Consider the following 20,165-nt stretch of genomic DNA (forward strand, 5'->3'; position numbering starts at 1 on the left):
ATTGTTCAGTTTATGGCCTTGCAAAAGGAATACGTTTCTAAGATGCTACACTTTTACCTGGTCGGATTCTTTAGAAGAAAATTCAAGTGTCTGAACGCGTTAGGGCCGAGCTGTTATAGCTTTCTGAATTCGAAAATGCTAGATGGCATTATTTCGCATTTCGAAGAGAAACTAAAATATTTTTTCAAAAAAAAATTTTCAGCTTAAGCTTAAGGTTTTCAACACAGTTTTACCTGAAATTCAGAGGTGATTCAGTTTGCCTTTTAAAAGGACATTCAATGCCAACGAATCAGGCCCTTTCACGCGAAATTAGCCGCTATTATTACCTGGAGCAAAATTGGCCCAAATGCTACAATCTTTGTTTTAATTTGGAAGGGTGATGACCAATACTTCCTGTGCAAAATTGATTTTGGACATGTATTCAAAGTCAAAGAACTGACAGAAGGTACTTGGCACAAAAATTTTGGCGATGAAATGGTTTGCTGGAACGTAGGCAATCCCGTTTCTATACATTCGTCTGTAGAGCCCACAATTAAGATTATTCAAAGTTGATTATTTTACTTGTATCGCATCAACTTCAGAAATAATGATCCCAATGTTAATTATCTGTTATTGGATTCTGGTAGAAACAGCGCATCACTTGTTTGCCCCAATTTAACAAAATTCGCCAATTCGCGAGGGAGGGATTTTAAAATTATTTTCCGAATACCAATGCGTTGGTGTTTAGAGTATTCTTGTCGTTGTGTTAGCGATTTTAGACATGCAAGTCAAACTGACAGAATTTTTGTTTTTCAAAAATTTAAGTCAACTGATGAGCAGTTTCAGTTGATTGGTCACCTGTTCAAACCCTTAGAAGCCCTCCGCAAAGTCAGCCGATTTAAGAAAATAATCGCATATTCGTTTTAACAAATTGCATTGAAAAGCGAACTGCATCATGGAAAAGTACGGCTGATAATCTTTGAAAAGTCAGAATTTCATCGCGAGACACTTTTCAACTGGAACGCGAATTTGTAATAAGAAAATAAGTTTACAGGTTTAAATTTCAGTACAGCATAGCGAGCAACGTCATGCTCGGAAAAATACTACTTAATTAAAGCTTTTATCCGGTTGAATTGTCAGGCGGATAATTTAATAGCATACATTAGTTCCTTCGAAAGCTAAGATTTTATTGAATGAGTAGCCGAACGAAAATACACAAAATAATTCAACAATTTTATCCAAATTTACTTCAATTCTATTCAGAAGCAGAGACCATATAATATTCAGTCCTAATATTCTTAGCTAAACTAGATTGAATTTAATCTTACCTTGATAGCAGCGGAAACATCTCATCAAGACACACACCAAGCACAGTCTGGAAATACGAGTAGACAAAATATCTAGAGAATTGTTACGACGGAAATTAAACTAAATTGATTGCCTGAATGTTCCTTTCATTGCAAGGCCGAAGAGCGCGACAACATTCTTGAGATGCAAAACTTAGCAGGAACAAAACGGACGTTTTTGAATCAATTAATTTTGCGAACTTTTTCTTGTTTACTAATTCAAAGGTTTCTACTCTGTGATGTAAACTTTTGTCTGATGTCTCGCCGCTGTATTTAGGAACTAAGAGAGGAAAATAAACCGAAGACTTGTCCACGAAACACATCTGAACTCCAGTCGTCGAAAACAAAGCGAACAATTTGGATTTGCAGTAATTTAAAATATGAACGGTAGATTAGTTTATTTCCGTTCTGATAATTATGTATGAGTACAGTTTTCAGTTGAAGGAAATGTTAATAGATATATAAGCAAACATGATTTATTATGGACAACTAACAAATATTTGTAAAAGAAATGTTACTGAAGTGCATTAGCTAGCGTTTATAATCAATACGCCCGGGAAAGCGAATTGTTTTAACGACGAGGGAAAGGAATGGGACAAAATTCTGGTAGGCTCGATTTCTGGCGCTTCCTCGGGTCCGGGACTTCCTCCTCGAGAAGAGAACGGTCAGGGAGGAGCGCGGGCTCATTTATCGAACAGCGACTTAGGCTGGCCTATCTTCTAATTTTTTGGAGACTAACAGAAACTTTCTGACAAAATAAGCCACCCAGAGTACAAGGGGCGTTGATGGATATTTCTCGTAAATCATTTGTAAACAGTCAGTTAGGACACAAGATTTCTAAGTTGGGTGCTCTCAAGATTAATGCCCGTTGGCGGAATTTGGGCGAATAAACGCTTCCTCTTTTATGAATTGACTGGGAATTATTAAGTGGCTGTCTTCTAAAGATCCTCATCACCCAAACTGATTTGCTTCAAAATCTTGTCCGCCTGTGGTTTACACTAACTTTGCCTTGTAACTTCATACAAAACTTCCAAGAATAATATATAAGCCAGCCATCAGGAGAAAACGCTGTTTATCCAGCTTCTTTCTCGTTTTTGATATTTCCGATTTATGAGAAAATTTTATTGAAGACGAAGAAGAAACCCGTGTAACTCATCTTTATCAAACAATATTCTGTAAAAAGGAATTACACATCACGTAGACAAAGACAGAACTGAAGAACTGACTATGCAGAGGGAAAGGACTATGAAGGGAAGAGCAGAACCCGACCAACCAATCCTACGAGTCCACATACACGGATCAGAAAGTCCCAAAAGCAAACATCCTAAGTTCTGTGTGCCCTATAAAGCCCGATTCATACTGTGATAAGCGAGGTCATAAGAAAAGAAAAATCACGTGTGGATCAGTGTGGGGTAAGCAACACCACAAACAAGACATTTTTTTGTTTTCCTGATGCTTATTTGAGGGACAATTGTGAACTGGTGAGAGATAAGCTGTGCATAGGCAGAACTCAGCAGAGCTGCGCATGCGCATGTCGCCTTGTGCCTGTACGTATCACACAGTGTGAATGTACTTGTGCTGTGCTTAAAGGTGTGCTTGTGTGAACCAGGACTGACTCTGCTCGCCGAACGTTTTAGTTTAATTTGCCTTGGGGATTCTGCTGAAGACAGTTTTTGATGTTTGCCAATGTGAAAGAATGTTACGTTCATCGTACTGTATTGTTTTGAGCAAAAAATGTCAAAGTTAACTGAGTGATTGGAATTGCTAAAGAATGCTGACACACTTTGTTTCTTGTAATTGACGTATTCTTAAAAAGCATTAAAAATTTGATTTGAATTCCGAGAGTATCAGTTAGTATCAAATGCAGTGCAGATAGCCCCTCTGTTCTGGGAACAATACGAAAGCAGAGAGCATTATTTTTCTTCCAAGCACCCAAGGATTTTTAGCTTCATTGTCACAGATTAGGTAGTTCAGAGAAGAACAAAGATATCAAAAATAAACAGTAGAATTGTGCAACACGCTAAATAGTTAAAGCAGTATTTATTAAACCTTAAAGAAGATCCCGTACATAAGCCAGTGCCGGGCCGTTTAATTTGCCGGTTGCAAGAAAAGCTGATCCACGCTTAAAAAATCTTCCAGCTTCAGTTATTCCCCTCATGTAAAAAGCTTACTGGTAATACTAAGAAAACTACAAGCACCCACGTACAATAATGCTTCTAGTCAGTTCTAAAAATAAAACTGCTGCATGTTCCTGCCTTGCTACTGGGAACTAGGGACTTCTTCAATAATCAAACGAGACACCGAATTCCAGCCTGTATGGCCACCAGAGTTTCCATATCCTGCACAGTTTCCGATGTTGATTGCCACACGGATTTTCCCCTTGTGAATATTGTCACAGTAGCCTTCTATTGCTCCATGTCTGTGGCTGTTGTTGCTACTGGTTCTGATCCACAGTACGGCGTCAATAGGCATTGGACGGCTGCACTCGGCGCCATTGAAGCTGATGAACCATCGCTTACAGCAGTTGCCGCAACTTCCCACGTATATGTTGCCTTGAAAAACAACGCGAAGAGCTGTGTCGTCCTTGTGTTTAGTAAACTGGCAATCCTACAACAACAGAAAATAATTTTTTACAATTCAATTCGCAATGCTCTTTTCACAGGGATCACTTTGTAACAGTAATCAATATCGCGGAGTTATATATTCAAGGAAAGGATTTTTGATGCATGAGAAAGAAGACACTAATCTATGTGGGGAACTTTCGAATAATTCAGTACCTCCAATTTGCGACACGTTCTCGTGCTGTTTGTTGCCAAGGCAATGAATGAAGACAAAACTCACCTTTATCAGGCCAATGTCGCGACCGTCACTTTTTTTCCAAACACATTGCTTCCAGGTCTTTTGAACAGTGTTATTACCACTTGCTCCAGTCTCTCCCTTGCCACCAGGTGGTCCCGGGATACCTGCCACGCCCTTGTCTCCTTTAGCACCATCTCGGCCTATTTCTCCCTTAAAACCACGTGGCCCAAGGGGACCTGCCACGCCCTGTTGTCCTTTGGTCCCATCGCGTCCGTCGTGGCCTGGAAACCCGTTATGTCCATTCACACCATTACTCCCAGGAAGGCCGGGTGATCCTCGCGGGCAGAAGTTGGGGTTCTGTGTGATAAAAGCCCATTAAAATCAGAAACTATTTGCCAAAAACTAGAATGAACTTTGAAAAGGAATTCTTTACTCTTCGACCAAGGACGGATTTAGTTGAATACAAGATCAGGTTAATGTAGTATTTAAGAAAATAAATCTCACCCCTATACCCTTTTCCCCTCCCACCCGTAGAATTACCAGAAGAACAAAACAAACAAACAAAACTTGTAAAGACTGAATCTTTCATAGGTCTGGTTCAAATCGTCATTCTGCTTTCATCTATATTGGCCGAAGTTGAAGTCAAAAACATTAGGAAGCAACTCGTACAAAGAAGACAATTTTAGTTAGATTGAACTAAACAGAATTTAAAATATTTGTTTTATTGTGAAAGAAACATTAGCAACTTAACTCTTGGCTGTTGGGAATGACTGTACTGACAGGAATTTCTACAAAGTACGTTTTTAAGGTTACCCTATACCTTCAGAGGTGTCTCGCGTTTAAGCGATGTAGCGCGTCCAGTTTAAACTGTAGATATCTAAACCCCTATATCAAATTAAAGCTTATAGAGCTGGCTATCAAAGGAGCCGTATCAAACTATACCAAGAATTTTAAAACAAAGTGAATTGTCGAATTTTTCACGACCTCTAAATGCGAGCGTCCGAATCACCTTTTTAAAGGTACAAGACAAAGCGAATTTTTTTTTTTCGCTAATTTAATTTGCTCCTCAGTTTCCGGACCCAAAGCGCTAAACAAACGTGTCTGCGTTGAGCCATATTCAATCGCAATGAAACGTTATAGAGCATTTTCGAAATAGGCCGATGAAAAAAATGTGGAGTGATCGTACAAAAATCGCTCTCGGCGAAAAAATATTTCGAAAGAAAAAATTCACAGACACGTTTTTGTTGTTTACATGTTAAACTAGCTACTGTCCAAATTTGAAGGCAAACGAACAAATTCCTTTTGAGTTTTAGCTCTTCGAAGTGGCTCCTCCAAGTGAAAAAATTGATTCGAGAAAACAGCGCTAAAAATTCGGCAATTCATTTTATTTTAAAATTCTTTTTAAGTTTGATAGCCAGCTCTTAAAGCTTTAATTTGATGTAAGGGTTCAGGTATCTACAGTTTAAACCGGACGCGCTACATCGCTTGGACGCGAGACACCTCTGAAGACACCTCTGAAGGTATAGGGTAACCTTAAGTTAATTTTAAGTTATTTGTTTAAGTTAGTTTAAGTTAATTACAAATAGAAACATCCTGTCAAAATATTAAGACCAATCTTCTTCCTTTTTTGAAAGCAAGAACAAAACAGTGATAACTCTTTGAAAGTAAAGCTTTATGTTTCATGAGAACATTTTACTTGTACAAACGTTCCAAATTATGCAGCGTTTTTCATTTTCGCATAACGCCGTCAACGTCGTTAAAACATTACAATTCAAAACGTTATCAAGGTATTGCATACAAGGTAGATTGTACTACAGGGTTACGACGACAAAATCCAGGCTAGTTTTGGATAAATCTTACCTTGTTATTGGAGGACGCATTTTTGGCCTCATATAAAGCACAGTGTAACAACACCACCAAGAAAAATAAAAACACAGCAACGGAGATTGCTCCTTTCATGTCCAAATAGACACGCGCGTGAGAATAAGAACCGAAGTAGCTTTACACAGATACGATACTCGAAGGTTATGATTTCAGCACAATGGAAAACAAGAATAAGACAAAAGCATTTGAATTAATTTCTGCGAGATTTTTCAAGTTTGTAAAGCAAACGTAAGATGCTGTCGATCTGCCACGTTTCATTGCTGATCTGTAGGAAGTGAGCCACGGAAGCTTACGCGTAACTTGTAAAATTTAGCTAAAGTTATATTTTGTTTGTTTTTCACTCTCCATTGGTTTCAGCAATCCGACGGAAAGTTTATAGAAATTGAATGCAATAAAGACATTTCTTCGGCTGTACTTTGCTGTGAGAAAAAACGCGCGAAGAAAGTTTCTATCCTGGTTTAGCTTTTTTTTCTTGCTTCAAATATTTGAAGGAAGCAAATTTCCTTCTACCTTAGGTCAATCGTGGTTTCCTTGCCCGTTACCAAGATTGCCAATAGCTTTCAAAAATAATGCTGTTAATAGTCAGTTGGAGTGATGTAATATTCGCCATGCCGCCGTTGCAGAGATCATTACAGTTGAGTCTTTTGCTTAAGATTCCTTCATTCAAGATAGTAATATTGAGAAGTTGCTTGAAAGACGAAGCACTCATGATTCTAAACAACCGCCGACAAGCAGCTTTACCTTTTTAATCCGTAGTTTACTGAGGTCAGATATGTGCTGTCCACAAATTTCTCTGTCACTTTGTCGCTATATAATTAGTTGTTTCGGTCTAGGAAATAAAGAGCCATCTTGCATTTTAGTTTTCAATACAAAACCATTGAAAAAATTTTGAATTGCTCTGTTTGTAGAATATTTCAATCTGTTCCAAATTTCCCACTGACAAAATTTATGGCAGAAGACAGGCCCTCAAAGTTTTACTGATAACTTTGAAAAATATCGGAATTGGCGTCGTATTGGTGTATAAACCAAGTTATCTACTCGTGTCGCACGCTAATCGATTTGCAGGTATTTCGCTGGTGGATGCGAGGAAGAAATGTTTTCTGACGACGCAGAAAAGCAAAACAATTACTATTTACTCTGGTCTCGAGAATTTCTTACGACGTTAACTCAGAAACAGATGGTTTGAAAATATTCGTGTTTCAGAATTGTGAGCATTCTTTCAAACCAAGGACTTCTGGTGCAGTTTACATCTAAATCCGTCGAATTAATAACGGTCATTGCATGCTTGTTCCCTTAGATATATTCGAGGTTTGACCTAATTTTTGTCTTGGTTGATTCATTATGAAGCCCAGCTAAGGTTGAAGGTCCAACTTTGATGAGCCCTTCAGAAGTGCCCAACGAGGAAAAGTGAAGTACGACAACGCTTGAGGGAAACGGGTGCTATTTTTCCCCAAAAATTAGCCTAATGATCTAATGTTTGTTTGGAAATGTAATAAACAAAAATTCCTGTGCAAATTGATTTTTGGCGCCGAGTATTAAAGTCAGAGAACTGAGTGTACTTGGCACAATATTTTCCCAATAAAATATAAGCTAAAGTAGGTTTGATGGAAAGTGGGCAATCGCGTTTCGCGAGCCCAAGGGAAAATCTGTAGATAACTAAATATGGAAAAGTTCAAAGTTGATTATTTGACTCGCATCGCATCAGCTGCAGAAATAATGATTTCTATGAAAATTATCTGTTATAGGATTCTCGTACAAACACCACAACAATTGTTTGCCTCAATTGAACAAAATGGCGGCCAGTTCGCGAGAAAGAGCTTGTTGTGATGTATTGGTGTTTAGAGTATTCCTGTCGATGTTTCGTCGATTTTAGATCATTAAAACCGACAGAATATCTGTTTTTCAAAACATTTAAGTCAACTGATTATCATTTTCAGCCAAATCCTGGAGAGAGCTCAAAGTGAACCGATTTAAAAAAAATAATCGAATATTCCTTTTAACAAACTACATATGAAGCGAACTGCGTCATAGGAAAGTAAGGCTCATAATCTTTCGATTGTGAGAATTTCAGCGGGACATTCTTCAAAATTGTGACGAATTCGTTATTAGAAGAGAAGTTTACAGGTTAATATTTCAGTACAGCATAGCGAGAAACATCATGCACGGAAAAATACTGCTCAATAGTTTTATTTAGTTAAGTGGTCGAATATAGATAATTTAATACAATATATTAGTTTTATCGAAAGTAAGAACCGGGAATTCGCCAGCGCTGGTGTACTCTATTGAAAAAAAAAAACGAAGTAATTCAGCAATTCCTTTGAGGAAAATTCAAGTGGCAGAACGTTTAAGGGAACCTGGTGTTATTTATTCGAATTTGCGTGCTGCCGTAGGCTTTCCGATTTCGAACATGCTAGACGGTTTTCAGCTTTAGCCTTTCAACGCAGTCTTATCCGAAATTAAGAAGTGGTTCAGTAATGCCTTCTGAAAAGATTTCCATCGAGATGAACTATTGGGTGCATCTTGGCCTTTGTTTGAAAATGAGATGACCAAAACTTCCTGTACAAATTGATCTTGGACATATTTACAGTCTGAAAACTGAGGGTACTTGGCACAAGATTTTGCTAATAAAGTATGAGAAGTACGGTAGGTTCGGTGGAGAGTGGACAATCGCGTTTCCATACACTCGTTTGTAGAGCCCACAAGAAAATCTGTAGACAAGCATATAAAGAAAAATTCAAAGTTGATTATTTGACTAACATTGTATGTCGTTACGAGCTTCAGAAATAATAAATCCTTTGGAAATTATCTGTGATAGGATTCTCGTACAAACACCGCATCAGTTGCAATTGTTTGCCCTAATCATAGTTAATAAAAGGCAGTGGTTATGAAGCCTGGCAAACGTCTTTGTCATATGTTTTTGTTAGCATTTTTGGCCTTGACCGTGCACAAGCTACAAAGGACGGATCGAAGCGTTCCTGTTAAGATGTTCAGCTGTAATGTGAACGCCAAAACAAAGGATTGTGCACGGTCGCGGCGCTTTCAACATAAATTGCAACGCCATTGTTTTCATGGCAAGGTTTCATAAGTTGCAGTCCCTCAACTAACTATTCCCCAACTGAACGAAATGGCGGCCAATTCACGAAAAAGGGCTTATTGTGATGTATTTTTGGTTAGAGTATTCATGTCGATGTTTTGTCGATTTTAAATAATTCGAACTGACAGAACCTTTGTTCTTCAAAAACTTTAAGTCAACTGATTAACAATTTTAGCTGATGGGTGACCTGTCCAAACCCTGAGGAACGCTCAAAGTAAACTGATTCAAGAAAAATAAAAGAAAATTCGTTTTACCAAAATGGATTGAAAAGCAAACGGCTTCATAGGAATGTACGGGTCATGATCTTTTGAATGTGAGAATTTCATGGTGAGATACTTCACAATTGGTACGAATTTGTAAGTTAAGAAGTTTACAGGTTTAAATTTTAGTACAGCATAGCGAAAAACGTCATGCACGCGAAAATACTGCTCAATAATTTTATTTAGTTAAGTGCTCAGATAATTTAATAGCATATATTAGTTCCTTCCAAAAGTAAGAATCGGAAAATCGCCAGCTCTGGTATGCTCTATTGATTGAATAGTCAAACGAAAATACACAGAGTAATTAAACAATTTTATTTCAATTTACTTCAATTCTGTTCAGCAGAGGAGACGATATAAAATTCTGTCCTAAAATTCTCAGCTTAACTAGATTGAGTTTAATCTTACCTTGGCAGCAGCGAAACATGTAGTCAAAACAGACACCAAGCATAATCTGAAGATACGAATAGAGAAAATATGAAGAGAAGTGATGCGGTGGAAATTAAACCGAATGTTCCTTTCATTGCAGTGTTGAAGAGCGACAGCATATTTGAGATGCAAAAATTAGCGGGAACAAAACCGACGTGTTTGAATAAATTAATTCTCCGAACTTTTTCTTGTTTGCAAATTCAAAGACTTCTGCTCTGTGTTTGTGACATTTTTTTTGATGTCCCACCGCTGTATTGTGAAATCAAGAGAGGAAAACAAACCTAAATTAAGAATTGTTGACACCTTTAAACATTAGTCTTCAAATACGAAGCGAACAATTTGGATCTTGGTCTTTGAAAATAGTTTATTTCAATTTCGTTGTGACATTTCTGTATGAACAAACGTAAAGTTGTCAGTTGAAGGAAGTGTTAATAGATATATAAGCAAACATGAACTATTCAACAAAGAACAAATAGTGTAAAAGAAATGTAGAAAAATAATAGGGAGGAGCGTGGGCTCGTTTCTCGAACGGCGGCTTGTAATGTAGCAAGGTTGGCCTTTCTTTTCATATTTTGGAGACGACAAGAAACTTGCAGACAAAATAAGCCAACCACAGGTATAAGTGCTGTTGGTGGATATTTCTCGTAAGGCATTTTTAAAGTTTAGGACACACGAAGTTACCCTTTTTAAAGCCATAATAGTGATCACCACCAAATTTTGCCTTTTAATACCAATGCTTAGGCACCCCTGAGGTCATGAGAATTAAGGATGTGATCACCCAGAGTGAATTTTCTTGATATTTATAACAATTTTTCCCAAATACGTTTATAAGAAAAGTATGGAGACAAGATCGGAGAATTTGTTCATTGATATTAGGGGATAAAGAGTTAAGAATGCCCTGAATATTGAAACGTTGGTACTCCGTCTGTTGGATCCTGTTGCTAAATAACCTCATTATCATTTGTCGACGACGGAATTTCGAAAAGAATAAATCTGACTGGAAATTGGAAATTGTTAAGTTAAATGACCAATCCTTACCAAAAAAAGAAAGCTGGAAGAAGACAACAAACTGTGATATACGAACAAAGTCTATTAACAAAATAAAAAATTCGCAATCAAAATACGTTCTACTGAATGTTACACAAACGCTGAAAAGCGGCAATACCATTATCATACCAAATTTACACAGGATAAATATTTGCGATACATTTTGTGACGTTTGTACGTTTGTGAAACCGAAGCAGAGACATAACTATCTTAAAACAGAGACAGAGTGCAGATTAGCAGACATGCAAAACAGACAGACAGACAGGCAGGTGAAAAGACTGGCCACTAGAGACGGACCAATGGGGGAATGCGTTAAGCATTTCTCTAGATGTTTTTTTTTTCTCTAGTCCTTGTCCCTCACCAAACTGAAACGTCCTAGTTCACAATAAGTAAGTAAATTCCAAAACATCAATTTTTGCATCAAAGCAAAACATAGAAGATAGACTGGCCGAGAGTTCATTTTTCTAAACTGTTTTAAATTTCAATCAAAATATGTTTTTTTAATATTGGGAGTGGTGTGAAAATAAAATACTCCGTGTAGATCCTTAAATCTTCTAACCTTCCAAATCAGTACCTTCAATTTGTTCTAATAGACCCCCCCCCCCCCTCCAAATCAATCTTATTCACGTGAGTGCATTAATGCGTCTCTTTTCAGTGCACTGCACGTATTTAGTCTTAAAGTGTTTCATCACAATTTTGGCACAGCTTCGACTAAACCACAAAATCACAGAATGAGAGTTTAAAAATTGGATTTATCTAGGCTGTTGTAGTGCAGGTGATGACGATGAAACGAGGAGTATCGGATCAAAAGCACACTTGTCAGCAATTTCGTTCCTAGGGTCTGTTCTCTTCACGTCCCAGGGAGCTCCCATACATTAACGTGCATGCGAAGAAGAAAGACCTTGGGAACGAGATTAGGTTGATTAGTCAGTTGCAACTGATTAGCACAATAGGCAGACTCGTATCCAGTCGCTATTTCTGACGTCTTTTGTGGGGTGAGAAGATTGGACGCGAGGATGGATTGAGGCTCGCGGGGTGCCATTTTTCCTTGGCCTCTGCCCATGACACCACGCGCGCCTCAATCCATCCTCGTATCCAATCTTCTCATCCCACAAAACACGTTATTAGCGACTGAGTACGAGTCTGCACAGTACGGGGAATACGGATAAACCGTATTAACTTCAAATCGCTCCTAACACTTTGTCTGGTAACTTTAAAAACATTTTTCGTTTGCGCTGTAAATGCTTTCTTCGTCAGTTTCGAGGGAGATATTAAGGGGGGGGGGGGGGGGTAGCATAGTGGATCCAAATTGACAATTGCGAAATTTCAATAACTTTGGTAACATGATCTTACAAAACTTCAAAGAATAATAAGCCATCAGGAGAAAACAAAGTTTATTCTGCTTCTTTCTCGTTTTTGATACTTCAGGTTTTTAAAAAGAATTTATTGAAGACCAAAAAGAATCCCCTGTAATGCAGCTTTATCAGCCAATAGTAAAGCCAGGGTTCGTAATTACTTTTCAGTTTAAGCGTGACCTAACTTTCAGGTTGATCGAGAAATCGATCGATCGGGGATATTTGTGTACATGCTTAGCCTCATAAGTATACATTAGCGTGAACGAAACAAATAGCTTCAAATAAATGGTTTCCATAAATTGAAAGAACGCGGCAAATTTAGTATTTTCAAAAAATTTGGGCGAGGTATGTCAGTCAGATAGTTTTTGAGGAGGAACGTTAAAACTGTCAAGAGTAAACCTTATTCGGTTGATTTTTCTGTGGCTACAAAATGGATTTGAATGGAATTAATGCTGTCCCAACAGAAATGGCCACAAGTATTTAAGGATTACATGAGTATCCTTATATATCCTTAATGTAGTATGAAGGTTTCTTAACTTAATCCAATTTTATTGCATATCTTCGAGGTTATATGAAAAAAAAATCAGATTCTGTCAAAAGGATTTAGACTAATAACGAAAACAAAAACGTTTGTGAAGAATAACCGGACTACATGAATTCAGAGAAGAATGAGTGAACGGGCGGGAACAAAAGTACCCAATGAACTGGCCGTATTCGGAGTATAGTGCCAGAAAAGAAAGAAAATGCCATTCGTCGTGTTTCTACCAAAGCTTGGTTCACACTTGTGAGATGAGCACTCGTAAGCATAAGACCAGGTTAAGAAAAATCACAGATAAACCAGTGTTAGATAAGCAAGAGCACAAGCATGCATAAGAAATTGATATTTCTTTTTTTCTGGTGCTGTGCATGTGTGTTTTTATGACTGACAAGCTTGCATTTCCTTCCTAAGTGTGTCCGAACTGGTGTACAATGAGCAGAAGAACTCAGCAAAACTGCGCCTGAGCATTTCGCCTTGAGCGTGAGAATGGGAATGCACTTGTGCATGTGAACCAGGACTAGCGCTGTTCGCTATAATACAAATAATATAGTTTTCATTTAAATTTATTTTTGTTTCTCTTGGGGATTCTGCTGGATTCCAACGTTGAAGAATGTTATGCTTATCCAACTGTAGAAATTGCAAAGTTAAGATTGACATGAGTAGTTTTTAGCTTTATTAACGTGTCAATAAAATATCTAGCAGGGGTTAAGCTCGCAGCTAATAGGGGAAACCTAACTAAGCGTCACTAAGAATCTAAAATATACAATGTGATAAAATATATAAATGCGATGTACTATGTCCCCCTTTTCTGGAAACAATACGAACGCTCAGAGTATAAGTTTTCTGTCAAGCAACAAGGATTTTTAGCTTCATTCATTTCTAGTCACAGATAAGGTACTTCAGGGAAGAACAAAGATAATAAATTGTACTATTAAAGATGAGCGAAACGTTAAATGGTTAAAGAGATGTTTATTGTTGAACCTTAAAAAAGACCCTGTAGATAAGCCTGCCGTTTATTCTAAACGCTTGCGAGAAAAGCTGAGCCATACTTAAGAAATAGCCCAGCCTCAGTTATACCCTTCATATAAAAAAGCTTACTGGCAATACTATGACAACTATAAGCACCCACATACAATAATGCTTCTAGTCAGATCCAAATTAAACTGTTCGTTTTTTCTTCTTTGCTACTGGGAACGAGGGACTTCTTCAATAATCAAACGAGACACCGAATTCCAGCCTATATCACCATCAGAGTTTCCATATCCAGGACAGTTTCCAATGTTGATACCCACACGGATTTTCCCTTTGTGAATGTTGTCACAGTAGCCCTCTATTGCCCCCGGCCTGTGGTTGTCTTGACTACTACTTCTGATCCACAATACTGCGTCAATAGGCATTGGACCGCTGCACTCGGCGCCATTGAAAGTAATGAACCATCGCTTGCAGCAGTTGCCGCAACTACTCAAGCGGATGTTGCCTTGAAAAACAACGCGAAGAGCTGTGTCGTCCCTGTGTTTAGTGAACTGGCAATCCTATAACAACAGAAACAACATGAAAAACAACAGTAATTTTTCATTAAGTCGCTTTGCAATTTTTCTAATTCAATTGGCAAGGCTCTTTTCACTGGGAACACTTTGTAACAGTAAGCAATATCGCGGAGTTATATTTGCAAGTATAGGATATTTGATGTATAAGAAAGAAGACACTAATGTATGCCGGGAATATTCCAATAATACAAGTACCTCCAATTTGCAACACGTTCTCGTGCTGTTTGTTGCCAAGGCACTGAATGAAGACAAGTCTCACCTTTATCAGGCCAATGTCCCGACCGTCATGTTTTTTCCATGCACATTGCTTCCAGTTCTTTTGAACAGTGTTTTTACCGCTCGCTCCAGTCTCTCCCTTGCCACCACGTGGTCCAGGGGAACCTGCCACGCCCTTGTCTCCTTTAGTACCATCTCGGCCTACTTCTCCCTTAAAACCACGTGGCCCAGGGGGACCTGCCACGCCCTGTTGTCCTTTGGCCCCATCACGTCCGTCGTGACCTGGTAACCCGTTATGTCCGTTCACACCATTATTCCCAGGAAGGCCGGGTGATCCTTGCGGGCAGATGTTAGGGTTCTGTGTGATACAAACTCAATAAAATCAAAAATTACTTGCCAAAAATTAGCGTGAACTTTGAAAGAGAATTAACAATGTAGTCCTCCTTTTTCTCTTTTGACCAAGGACGGATTTAGTTGAATATAAGGTCAGATTAATGTAGTATAATCTCGCGCGTATAATAACCACTCGTCAATGCTGTTCCTGGGGTACGGTGTGTGTGGGGTGGGAGTTAAACGTCTAATGCCAGGTTTAAGAAAATGAACATCAACCCTACACCCTCCTCCACTCCAATCGCTACAACCCTCAGAAGAACAAAACAAACGAACAAAACTTTTTAAAGACTGAAGTTTACGTAGGTCTGGTTCAAGTAATCTTCATTCTGCTTTTTATCTGATTGGATAAATTTGAAGTCAAAAACATTAGGAAGCAACTCGTACAGAGAAGAAAAATTTTCAATTGATTGAAATAAACAAAATTTTAAAAAATTCAGTTTTATTGTGAACGGAACATTAGCAACTTAGCTCTTGGCTGTTGGGAATGACTGTACTGACAGGAATTTCTACAAACAACGTTTTTAAGTTAATTTAATTTAATTTTAAGTTAATTACAAATGGCAACATGCTGTCAAAATATTAAGACCGAATTTCCTCCTTTTTGAAAGCAAGAACAAAAGAGTGATAACTCTTTTAAAGTAAAGTTTTATGTTTCATGAGAACATTTTACTTGTACAAACGTTCCAAATTATGCAGCGTTTTTCATTTTCGCATAACACCGTCAACGTCGTTAAAACATTACAATTCAAAACGTTATCAAAGTATTGCATACAAGGTAGATTGTACTACAGGATTACGACTACAAAATCCAAGCTAGTTTTGGATAAATCTTACCTTGGTATTGGAAGACACATTTTTGGCATCATAAACAGCACAGTGTAACAACATCACCAGGAAAAATAAAAACACAGCAACGGAGATTGCTCCTTTCATATCGCAATAGACACACGCGTTAGAATAAGAACCAAAATAGCTTTACACATATACGATAGTCAAAGGTTATGATTTCAGAACGCTCGAAAACAAGAATAAAATAAAAGCGCCTGAATTAATTTCTGCGAGATTTTTCGAGTTTGTAAAGCAAGCGTGAGATGCTGTCGATCTGCCACGTTTCATTGCTGATCTGTAGCAAGTCAGCCACGCAAGGTGACGCGGCTAACTTGTAAAATTTAGCGAAAGTTATATTTTGTTTGCTTTTTCCACTGGTTTTAGCAATCAGACAAAAAATTTATAGAAATTGAATGCAATAAAGACATTTCCTTGGCTGTACTTCGCTGTGAGAAAAAAAAATCGCTATAGATAACGCGCAAAGAGAGTTCCTACCCTGGTGATGTTTTGTTCTTGCTTCAAATACGTGAAGGAAGCAAATTCTTTTGTACCTTAGGTCAAACATGGTTTCCTAGCGCGTTACCAAGATTGCCAACAGCTATCAAAAGTAATGCTGTTAATAGTCAGTTGGAGTGGTGAAATATTCGCCGTGCCATGCAGAGATCATTACAGTGAAGTCTTTTGTTCAAGATTTCTTCATTCAAGATAGTAATATTGAGAAGTTACTTGAAAGACGAAGGACTCATGACCCTCAACAACCGCCGACAAACAGCTTTACCTTTTTAATCCGAAGTTTACTGAGGTCAGATATGTACTGTCCACAAATTTCTCTGTCACTTTGTCGCCGTATTATTAATTGTTTCGTTCTAGGAAATAAAGAGCCTTCTTACATTATTCTTTTTTTAATAGAAAAACATTGAAAAAATTTTGAATTGCTATATTTGTAGAATATTTCAATCTGTTTCAAATTTTCCACTGACAAAATTTGTGGCAGAAGCCAGACCCTCAACTCTCGGAATTGGTGTCGTACTGGTGTATAAACCAAGATATCTACTCGCTAATCGATTTGCTGGTATTTCCCTGGTAGGTGAGAGGAAGAAATGTTTTTGTGACGACGCAGAAAAGCAAAACAGTCATTTCTTACTCTCTTCTTTTCTAGCAAGTCTCGATATGTTTTACGACATTAATTAAGTACCTTCACTTAGCAACAGATGGTCTGAAACAATAGATCAGGGTTTCAGAGCTGTGAGCATTCTTTCAAGCCGAGGACGTCTGACGTAGTTTAGATCTAAGTTAATAGAATAAAGGTCATTGCATGCTTGTTCCCTTAGTATGCGAGGTTTGACCTAATTTGTTTGGTTGATTCATTATGAAGCCCACCTGAGATTGAAAGTCCAACTTAAACGAACCCTTCAGAAGTGCCCAACGATGAAAAGTGAAGCAGGACAACGTTTTACGGAGACAGGTGTTATTTTCCCAATTTCCTAGTTGCTGGCCTTATTTCGTATTTAAATCGAAAGAACAAGATTCCATTTTCCAGTGTTTTCAAAATTGGGGCGACATTTCGGTAAAGAAAGCTTTCGGTTTTCAATACTTGGTTATTCGAATTACACGGAAGTGGTCCAGTAATGCCGGTATTCTGAAAAGATATTCGTCCATCGAAGCGAACTGTTGAGGACATCTGGCCCTTTCACGCCAATTGGCCGCCATTATTAATTGGCCCGAATGATCTAATGCTTGTTCGGAAATGTGGTGAACAATAATACCCGTACAAATTGATTTTTGAGATATTGAATCTCAGAGAACTGAGTGTGCTTGGCACAAGATTTTCCCAATGAAATATAAGTAGATTTGGTGGAAAGTGGGCACTCACGTTTCCATACGTTCGTATGTAGAACCTACAAGAAAATCTGTAGATAACTAAATATGGAGGAATTCAAAGTTGATTATGTGACTCGCATCGCATCAGCTTCAGAAATAATGATTCAGTATCCATTGTTTGCCACAATTCAGTGGCGAAGGGCCCACAAAGGGCTTAACGATTGGATGTGGGTGTGTTATCGATCGTAGATAATTCGAACCGAATGAACCTTTGTTTTTCAAAAATTTACGTCAATTGACCAACAGTATTAACTGACGGGCTATCTTTTCAAACCTTGAGCCGCGCTTAAGTTATCCGATTTAAGTAAATAATAGAATATTTGTTTTATCAAACTGCATTGAAGAGCGAACTGCGTCATAGGAAAGTACGGCTCATAATCTTTGGGTTGTTAGAATTTCAGCGCCAGACTTTTCATAATTGGTAAAATATTCGTAATTAGAGGACAAGTTTTCATGTTTAAATTTCAGTACAGCATAACGAGCAACGCCATGTACGAAAAAATACTCAGCTCAATAGTTTTATTTAGTTAAGTGGTCAGATAATTTAATGGCATATGTTATTTCCTTCGATTAATAAAAATCAGAAATTCGCCAGCTCTGGTATGCTCTATTGATTGAGTAGCCAAGCGAAAATACATGAATCAATTTAGCAATTCTTTGTAAGGAAAATTCAAGTTGCAGAACGTTGTAGGTAACGGGGTATAATTTTCCCAAATTTGGGAGCTGCTGTCCGAATTTGAAAATGCTAGATGCAGCAAGTCACAAAAACATTAAGTTTTCCAGTGCTTGGACGGTCAGTTGAGACGACAAATCGCTAAGAAAAGCTTTATTCTTTAAACACAGTTTTATCCAGAATTTATAGAAGTGGTTCAGTAATGCCTTCTGAAGAGATGTTCCATCGAGACCAACTATTGGGTGCATCCGGCCTTTTCACGCGAATTGGCCGCCATTTTTAATTGGAGCAAAATTGGCCCAATTAATACAATGTTCAATGTTTGCTTGAAAATGTCATGGCTGATAATTCCCGTACAAATTGATCTTGGACATAGCAGAGAACTGAGGGTACTTGGCACAAGATTTTGCTGATAAGATTTGCGAAGTGTAGGTTTGGTGGAAAGTGGGCAATCGCGTGTCCCGCCGGCCGGGACACGCGATTTGAAGACAACTATAGATGGAAAAATTCAACGTTGATTATTTGACCAGCATAACATGAACTTCAAATAATGATTCCTGTGGAAATTATTCCCGTAAAAATCCGCATCACTTGTTTGTCCCAATTGAACAAAATGGCGGCCAATTCACGGAAAAGAGCCTATTGTGATGTATTGGTGTTTACAGTATTCGTCGATGTTTTGTCGATTTTAGATAATTCAAACTGACAGAATCGTTGTTTTTCACAAACGCTAAGTCAACTGGTTAGCATTTACAGCCGAAGGTTGTCCTGTTTAAATCCTGAGGAGCGCTCAAAGTAAACCGAGTTAAAAAAAATAATAGAATACTCGTTTTAACAAATGCATACAAAAGCGAACTGCATCATAGAGAAGTAAGCTCATAATGTTTGGGATATGAAAATTTCATCGCGAGTACTTTACAACTGGGACGAATTTGTAAGTGAAAGAGAGTGACGATTACACGTTTACATTAGCGAGAAACGGCATCTACGGAAATATAGTGCTCAGTAGTTTTATTTAGTTAAGTGGTCAGATAATTTAATAGCATATATTAGTTCCTTCGAATGGTAAGAATCGGAAATTCACCAGCATTGATATGCTGTATTGATTGAGTAGCGAAAAGAAAATACATGAAGCAATTTAGCAATTCTTTGAAGAAAAATACAAGTGGCAGACATTTTAGGGAGCCGCCGTTGGCTTTCCGAATTCGAAAATGCTACATGGCTTCAAGCGATTTTAGATAATTCGAACTGACAGAATCTTTGTTTTTCAAAAACTTTAAGTCAACTGATTACCAATTTGAGCTGATGGGTGATCTGTCAAAACCCCGAGGAGCGCAAAATAGGAAAGTAAGGCTCGTAATCTTTGGATTGTGAGAATTTCATCGCGATACTCTTCACCATTGGGACGAATTTGTAATAACAATACAAGTATCCAGGTTTAAACTTCAGTACCGCAAAGCGAGCAACGCCATGCACGAAAAAATACTGCTTAATAGTTCTATTTAGTTAAGTTGTCAGATAATTTAATACAATATATGTGTTCCTTCGAAAAGTAAGAATCGGAAATTCATCAGAACGAAATACATGAATGAATTGAACAATTTCATTCAAATTTACTTCAGTTCTGTTCAGCAGAGGAGACCATATATAATATTCTGTCCCAAAATTATTGGCTTATAACTACGCTTTACTTTAATCTTACCTTGGCAGCAGCGGGAAAATGCCATCAAAACACACACCAAGCAGAGTCTGAAGATACGAGTAGACAATATGTGGAGAATTGTTACGGTGAAATAAAAAACAAGTCTTCCTTTCGTTGCAAAGCGGAAGAGAGTTCTGAGATTGAATTAGCGGGAACAAAACCGACGTGTTTGAATAAATTAATTCTGCGAACTT

The 20,165-nt window shown here is 37.9% G+C and overlaps 3 protein-coding genes across 3 annotated transcripts in view; all 3 read right to left on the reverse strand.

The window, feature by feature from the left end:
• Positions 1–3,427: 3,427 nt before the first annotated feature.
• Positions 3,428–20,165, reverse strand: part of LOC146488245 (collagen triple helix repeat-containing protein 1-like) — a 55,184-nt gene continuing 38,446 nt past the window's right edge. Inside the window, exon 4 of the mRNA XM_085122871.1 lies at positions 3,428–3,563. The gene's annotated coding sequence lies outside the window, so the exon portion shown is untranslated. The remainder of the gene's footprint in view (positions 3,564–20,165) is intronic.
• LOC146488246 (collagen triple helix repeat-containing protein 1-like) lies at positions 3,447–15,904 on the reverse strand. The gene is made up of 4 exons (XM_085122834.1): positions 15,722–15,904; positions 14,538–14,852; positions 13,896–14,263; positions 3,447–3,563 (listed from the first exon to the last, which is right to left on the reverse strand). The coding sequence occupies exons 1-3, from the start codon at positions 15,818–15,820 to the stop codon at positions 13,916–13,918; spliced, it is 762 nt and encodes a 253-aa protein (XP_084978960.1). The 5' UTR covers positions 15,821–15,904; the 3' UTR covers positions 3,447–3,563; positions 13,896–13,915.
• On the reverse strand, positions 3,560–6,272 carry LOC146488247 (collagen triple helix repeat-containing protein 1-like). Its single transcript, XM_085122852.1, has 3 exons — positions 5,985–6,272; positions 4,167–4,481; positions 3,560–3,932 (listed from the first exon to the last, which is right to left on the reverse strand). Exons 1-3 carry the CDS (start codon positions 6,081–6,083, stop codon positions 3,585–3,587), a joined length of 762 nt encoding a protein of 253 aa, XP_084978978.1. The 5' UTR covers positions 6,084–6,272; the 3' UTR covers positions 3,560–3,584.

Source organism: Pavona decussata, unplaced genomic scaffold, assembly GCF_977016875.1.
Source record: "Pavona decussata unplaced genomic scaffold, jaPavDecu1.1 SCAFFOLD_11, whole genome shotgun sequence".
NCBI lineage: Eukaryota > Metazoa > Cnidaria > Anthozoa > Scleractinia > Agariciidae > Pavona > Pavona decussata.

Coding starts and splice junctions, on each gene's coding strand:
- LOC146488247 (XM_085122852.1), bottom strand. CDS start 6,083: ATGAAAGGAGCAATCTCCGTTGCTGTGTTTTTATTTTTCTTGGTGGTG. Junction 4,482..5,984: donor ATGCGTCCTCCAATAACAAG/GTAAGATTTATC, acceptor TTTATCACACAG/AACCCCAACTTCTGCCCGCG. Junction 3,933..4,166: donor GCGACATTGGCCTGATAAAG/GTGAGTTTTGTC, acceptor CTGTTGTTGTAG/GATTGCCAGTTTACTAAACA.
- LOC146488246 (XM_085122834.1), bottom strand. CDS start 15,820: ATGAAAGGAGCAATCTCCGTTGCTGTGTTTTTATTTTTCCTGGTGATG. Junction 14,853..15,721: donor ATGTGTCTTCCAATACCAAG/GTAAGATTTATC, acceptor TGTATCACACAG/AACCCTAACATCTGCCCGCA. Junction 14,264..14,537: donor GGGACATTGGCCTGATAAAG/GTGAGACTTGTC, acceptor CTGTTGTTATAG/GATTGCCAGTTCACTAAACA.